At 44.5% G+C, this 7,293-nt stretch overlaps 1 protein-coding gene across 1 annotated transcript in view; it reads left to right on the top strand.

Annotated features, from left to right (window-relative positions):
• Positions 1-956: 956 nt before the first annotated feature.
• depdc1 (DEP domain containing 1) overlaps positions 957-7,293 on the top strand; it is a 30,252-nt gene continuing 23,915 nt past the window's right edge. Inside the window, exons 1-2 of the mRNA XM_033028473.1 lie at positions 957-1,123; positions 5,448-5,713. Of these exons, the coding sequence (XP_032884364.1) occupies positions 1,076-1,123; positions 5,448-5,713 (314 nt within the window). The 5' untranslated portion in view covers positions 957-1,075. The remainder of the gene's footprint in view (positions 1,124-5,447; positions 5,714-7,293) is intronic.

Below are 7,293 nucleotides of genomic sequence, written 5' to 3'. Positions count from 1 at the left end.
CCACGAAAAATGTCCGCAATCAACTTCCGCCGTTTTGACACCTTCAGCTCCCTCTTGTATTTACCTTAGTTTCTATCTTTTTTTTTGGACTGTAAATTTAGGTAGCTGTTCCTCACGGTCACCCCGACTGGCTCACTTAATTGCAGCTCAAAAACTGGCCGTTTTCGATGTTTTTAACGGGTGTGAAAGTGCGTGTTTTCCCATCCACTAACATGTACCGGAAGTGACGCTTGTCCCCAGTTAAAATTTTCGGTCACGTGAGTGGGGATTTACGCTCCAGTGACCTTTCGTGAAATCACCCTATTGCACGAGTTTTCGTTCTGTTTTTATTGTTCATAAAAATGACTTTACTCAACCTGTCTGGTCTCGCTTCACTGTCAACCAAAAAATGTTGATCTATTAGAGGCATAGCATAAAAACAGGCCTTTCAGCCCAATTTACATTTGCTGACCAAGATGTCCCATCTACAACTACGCTTTGTCCCACCTACTCACTTGCGTTTGGTTTAAATCTTTCCTATCCGTGTCCCTGTCCAAATGTATTTTAAATGTTGTGACAGTTCCTGCCTCCTCTGGAAACTCGTTCCATATATCCACCACCTTTTTGTGTAAAAATAAATGCCCTTCAAGCTCCTATGAAAACTTTCCCAATCTCACCTTTGGCCAGCTTGACTCGTTAACATTTGCCTAACATCGACTGTTCCCAGCCCTTTTCCAGCCGTTTATATTTCCGACTTCCTGCTACTTCGGTATTTTGTTTGAGTAATATATTTCCGAGAAAAATAAAAAATTGCTCAGTTGAAAGAACCTCACATTCAAACATTCATTAACATTATTTGCATCGGTCAAGGAGCTGCGAACCACTTTTTGGACACCGAGCAACCAACGGCCACTTTCCATATTAGGAGACGTCGCGTGGGAGTTTTAGCCAATGAGCAGCAGAAGAGAGCCGGAGCTCGAGATTCAAACGAGAGCAATGGCTGGCGCTGGAAGTTTGTTCTCGGCCGCGGCTGCCGTGTCGGCAACGGGCTAGCGGTCTCAGCATTGCATCGCATCCGAACACAAGCTGCAAGGTCATGGAAAGCCGAGTTATTTCACCCGGCCCTTACAGGGCTACGAAGCTGGTAAGTTATAAATCATTCTCCACGAAGAAGCTTTCTTCGCATTGGAGGCGGTGAGTTGGAAAAGGGGTGTAGATTTTTTTTGATAACGCACGCAACATATTATCCCGGAGCAGTTTCGAAAGCGGTCATTTAACCTAGAGGAAATCCTTTTTTATTTAAATGACACACTGTTTTGCATTCGGCTGATTCGTATGAGAACGTGTCATGGTCCTGTCTTTTCAATTTCAAACTAATCGCGTCTTTCAGTGCAGAATGTCTGAAGACTGGTCCTTGTTTTTAATTAATAGCTGCCACTTTCACATAATTGTATAGCCCTTGAATAGTCCCTAACAGGACTCAAAGTGGTGGAGATCAAAATCTTAGTCAAAGGTTTTTTAGGGACCAGGTCCTTGATGGCTGAAGGCATGTCCATTCATTTTGAACCAATCAAAACAGCAAAGTACAATAGTTGTGTGAGTAAAGGATGTGTTTATTTATGGTAGACAAAAGTGCTGGAGAAACTCAGCGGGTGCAGCAGCATCTATGGAGCGAAGGAAATATGCAACGCAACCAAGGGTTTCGGCCCGAAACGTTGCATATTTCTTTCGCTCCATAGATGCTGCTGCACCCCCTGAGTTTCTCCAGCACTTTTGTCTACCTTCGATTTCCAGCATCTGCAGTTCCTTCTTAAACACATGTGTTTATTTATTACGGAGTGGGTTTGTGTGAGTAAAGGATTTGGAATATGACAGATTGAAATATGAAGACTAGAAGAATGAAATGATAGATAGATAGTTTATTAATCCCCTCAGGCAGGGCCGGATTTAGATGAAGAGAGACCCTAGGCTATTCCACTTCTGAGGCCCCTCCAAATCCCCCGCCCCCACGACGAGAGGAAGATGGAAGAGTCCACTAGATTGACACCGATGTGCAGCCGAGCGTGGCCAACGAGATAAGGGCTGGAAAGCTGCACTTTTTATTTATTGCCAGTGCTAGTGTCGAGTTATCGGCTTAAAACTATTATTCTGAAATGGAGGGCAAGGGAAATTACTGAAGTGTTGTTTAGTGCGTTGTGACAGCATATATAAGAAAGGCCAATGACGGTGTCAAAAATAATATACACCAGGCCCGTACAAAGCTTTTCAAAAAGGTGGGTGGCATGGCAGGATTATAAAAATGTTATGTGAAATGAGTGCACGCAGCTTAAGGGCACTGGAAGCTCTGGGTTTTAGATGTTCTCTGGTGCATTCTGCGCCTTATTTTGGAGCATTTTTGCACCAAATTTATGACCAATATTTCAGAAATAATTTTGGTTGAGTCAAGAGTAATGAGTGGTTGGAATGGAATGATTGGGGTCATTGTTGTATAAATTTTTTTAAATCCAGAATTGAAGCTATCCTTGTTTTAATAATCAAGTTGTACTGTAAAATGTTATAAAGGAGCATGCAAACACAGCAAATAAAATATTGTAAGTTTTTGCAGTAAATAAAACCTTTTTTTAGAAAATGTTTTGTGTGTTGATTTTATTGCCTGTTACTGTTCGACTGTGTTAGTGTGTGCACATTAAAAAATATCATGCAAAATGAAAGTCGCAAACTATTGAATACATATTTTTCAGTATTGTTATCAAGGAATAGAAAGCAGTTCCAATTGTTTGATATTATTCATATGGAGGAGAAAATATAATTGATCTAAAACCTACCTTAATTTTGCAATCTCACTAAAGATAACCCCCCCCCTTTCCCTCCTCCCCCTCCATCCACCTCTCTCCCTCCCCATCTCTCTCTTCCCCTCCCTCTCTCTTCCCCCTCTGTCTAAACTCCCCCTTTCCCCCCCTCACAAACCCCCCCCCCCCCCCTCCCTCCCACGCAGCGAGGCCCAGACACCGCAGCCCCCCGGCCCGGAGAAATGGGCACTCCCACAACACAATATTCCACTACTTACCTGTAGACACCTCGGATCTTTGATAGACACGAGGCATCGAGGTGATTGTGTGGAGTGCAAATGGAGATCTGAACCCGGCTGGGCCCACTGCGCACGCGCGGAGAGACAGCGTCATTTTGCGTCGCTACTGTGTCACCGGCTTCCCCCAACTGCGCAGGTGCGGATGGTCGCAATTTTTTCCCCCAAAAACTTCCAGCGGGCCGGAACCAGAATTTCGGGTAATTTCCGTCAAAGTGGAAACGCTGATAGCGCTCCAATTTTTTTGTTACTCTGGGGGGAAAAAACACCTTGTCTGGAGGTCCCCCAGATTTTAAGGCCATAGGCTTCAGCCTATGAAGCCTGTGGGTAAATCCGGCCCTGCCGATGCCCCCCCTAGATCTCGAGGCCCTAAGCTTAAGCTTGTGAAGCTTATATGTAAATCCGGCCCTACCCTCAGGGAAATTCAGATGTCCAGTAGCCAACACAGTCAGAAAGAACGTAAAGCAGACAATACATAAAAGCAATAAATACTTAAAAAGAACCCAATAAATAACTATTAAAAGTGCAAAGCATCCCCATACAGCTTAACGGTCAGTATTATAAAATCTAATGGCTGCAGGGGTGAAGGATCTCCTGAACTGCTGTGTTCCACAGCGCAGGGAGAGGAGTTGGTTGTTGTTCTGTGTGCTCCTCTGACGATGTTGTTACCCTAGCAGACAACAGCATAGATGTAGAAGATGACACTTGCAACAACAGTATGGTAAAACAAGTACAGCATTTCACTGCACACATTGAAGGATCTGAGCCTTCTGAGGAAAAAGAGACTGCTCTGTCCTTTTTTGTAGAGGGAATCGGTGTTGACAGACCAGTCCAGTTTGTTATCAAGGTGCACTCCCAGATGTTTGTATGTCTGCACCACCTCAATGTCCACCCCTGCAGTGTTAACCGGCTGAAGGAGGAGCTTGGCCCTGCCAAAGTTAACAACCATCTCTTTAGTCTTGGTTGTATTCAGGATGAGACGGTTCTCTTTACTCCAGATACAGAAAGCGCTGGTCAAGTCCCTGTATTCCTCCTCGTGTCCGTTCCTTACACATGCTGTGTCGTCAGAATATTTCTGAATGTGGCATGTGTCAGACTTTAAAGTCTGCAGTATACAGGGTGAAGAGGAATGGGGCCAAAACCGTTCCCTGTGGGGCTCCAACATTGCACACCACTGTCCCGGAAACACAGTCCCCCAGCTTAACAAACTGTGGTCGTCCCGTCAGATAGTTGTGTATCCAGGAGGTAAAGATGGAATCCACCCCCATCTTCTAAAGCTTGTCTTTCAAAATCAGGGGTTGGATGGTGTTGAACGCACTTGAAAAGTCGAAGAACATAATCCTCACGTAGCCACCTGGTTCGTCCAAAAAGGAGTAAGTCCGGTGCAGCATGTAGAGGACTGCGTCATCCACACCAATGTTCTCTTGGTACGCAAACTGTAGTGGGTTGAGTGCGTGCTGGACTTGTGGTCTCAGGAGACGAAGAAGTAGCCGCTCCATTGCTTCATGATATGGGATGAAATGTTGGCGAATTGGGATATTGGAGTAGCCAAATCCAAAGAAAGCCAATGTAGGAATCTTATTTGTAAAAAGAGGAATAAATGCCAAATTGAGAGTAACCTGTATGTAGCTATGAATTGTGTACAAAGGAGCTGAAGATGCTGGTTTAAACCGAAGATAGACACAAAAAGCTGGAGCAACTCAATGGGTCAGACGTTTTGATGACGTTTCAGGTCGAGACCCTTCTTCAGACTGAGAGTCAGGAGAAAGTTGTTCTGTCAAGAGCTTGGATTCCCATTGTTCTGTGGAAATGAGTGTAATTTAAATTAAAAAAACAAGCATTAAGTATTGTTCTGTTGAAATGAAGGTGCAATATAAAATAACTCTGTTGGTATGGGAGTGCAATTATAAAAATAATTGACTTCTATTCAGTGTTCTGAATGGGAAGAGGGACTAGTTCCCAGAAAAACACATTAATCTAAAGTGGCATACAGCAGGAAAAAAATCAGAATCTCTGTTCTACATAACCTGCTGGCTACTCAAATGTATTGGGAACTGCATGTTGGTAAGAACTTGTGATTGGCGTTACTTTCATGGAGGTCATTCATATCACCTGTCATAATGCAGTCAGTGAGGAGGCTTAATTTGTATTGTCGATGTTCAGGCAAAGTCTTTTTTAACATGTTTCATTTTGAAATTGCTGCTTATGAATTAGAAATATTTCCTTCTGTCTTTCCTTTTGATTTCATGTTGTACTTCAATTGAGATATTAACGTGTATTGCAATCAATGGGTGACCATTTTAATGCCATTAACATTATTTAAAATGACTTCAGATTTGTCAAATTACACAAAACCATGACATATGTATTTTTTTTTCTCCAGTGGAATGAATTGATCAAGCTTTTTAGGGCTGGAATGCCTCTGAGGAAACATAGTGTGCGCTTGAAAAAATACAATAAATGTTTTACTGCTTCAGCGGCAGTTGACTGGTTGCATGAACTGTTGAAAAATAACAGCAACTTTGGGCCAGATGTCACCAGACAACAGACTCTGCAATTGTTGAGCAAGTTTTTGAAGAACCATGTGATTGAGGATGTGAAAGGAAGATCGGGAGGGGAGAATATGGATGATAACAGTCAGTTATATAGGTAAGAAAAGAGGGGAGTATCTTGCTCATGAATGTTGCCTTGTGTATTTCTTTGCATATGTCAATGAAGTAAACTAACTTCTCTGAACTAAACTAATTATTTTGTAAAGTAGTACAGTCATGATCGTAGAGATGTCCTAATTCTTTAAGGAATGGGGGTTCCCCTCTTCCATTATAGATGAGGCCCTCACTAAGGTCTCCTCGATATTCGGGACGACAGATGGCACAATGGGCTAAGTGTTCGGCTGGCAACCGGAAGGTAGCTGGTTCGAATCCCGCTTTGAGTGCATACTGTCGTTGTGTCCTTGGGCAAGACACTTCACCCACCTTTGCCTGTGTGTGAATGTGTGTGAGTGATTGGTGGTGGTCGGAGGGGCCGTAGGCGCAGATTGGCAGCCACGCTTCCGTCAGTCTGCCCCAGGGCAGCTGTGGCTACAGAAGTAGCTTACCACCACCGAGTGTGACTGAGGAGTGAATGAATAATGCGATGTAAAGCGCCTTGAGTATTAGAAAGGCGCTATATAAATCCCATCCATCATTATTATTATTATCCCGCAGCTCTGTTCTCGTCTCCCCCCCCCCCCCCCCCCCCCAATTTGTAACAGGGACCGAGTTCCCCTTGTCCTTGCCTTCCACCCCATCAGCCGTCGCATACAGCACATATTCCTCCAACATTTTCGCCACCTCCAATGGGATCCCACCACTTGCCACGTCTTTCCATCTCCACCGCTTTCTGCTGAGACCGTCCCCTCCGCAACTCCCCGGTCAACTCGCTCCTTCCCACCCAAACCACCCCCTCCCCAGGTACTTTCCCCTGCAGCCGCAGGAGATGCAACACCTGTACCTCCCCCCTCGACTCCGTCCAAGGACCCCAACAGTCTTTTCAGGTGAGGCAGAGGTTCACTTGCACCTCCTCCAACTTTATATACTGTATCTGCTGTTCCAGGTGTTGACTCCTATATATCGGCAAGACCAAGCGCAGGCTCGGCGCTTGTTTCGCTGAACACCTCCACCTAAACCTACATGATCTCCCTGTTACTAAACACTTTAACTCCCCCTCCCACTCATACACTGACCTTTCTTTCTTGGGCCGCGTCCATTGTCAGAGGCCCAGCTCAAATTGGAGGAACAGCACCTCATATTTCGCTTGGGCAGCTTACACCCCAGCGATATGAACATTGACTTCTCTAAATTGCTATCCCTCTCCCTCCATCCCCTCCCCTTCCCAGTTCTCCGACCAGTCTTACTGTCTCGGACTACATTTTATGTCCGTTTGCTTTGTTGTTAACTTCTCCCAATTAACAACTATCTATTCTATATTTTCCTTGATCTCCATTGTTCTGTGTTCATACTTTACATTTCCTTATCTCTGAATCTCCCACTCCCCTGACAGCAGTCGGAAGAAGGGTCTCGACCTGAAACGTCACCCATTCCTTCTCTCCAGAGATGCTGCCTGTCCCGCTGAGTTACACCAACATGTTGTGTCTATCTTCATATTGTAGGCCAATATGTACAACAAAATCCCACCTCATTGCGATTAAAGTTCAGTTACTTTGGTGACACAAAGCACACTTCATGGTT

The sequence above is a fragment of the Amblyraja radiata genome, chromosome 10 (genome assembly GCF_010909765.2).
Source record: "Amblyraja radiata isolate CabotCenter1 chromosome 10, sAmbRad1.1.pri, whole genome shotgun sequence".
NCBI classification, from domain to species: domain Eukaryota; kingdom Metazoa; phylum Chordata; class Chondrichthyes; order Rajiformes; family Rajidae; genus Amblyraja; species Amblyraja radiata.
Note: the sequence above shows the minus strand (reverse complement) of the source record. Positions and strands in the feature narration are given on the sequence as shown.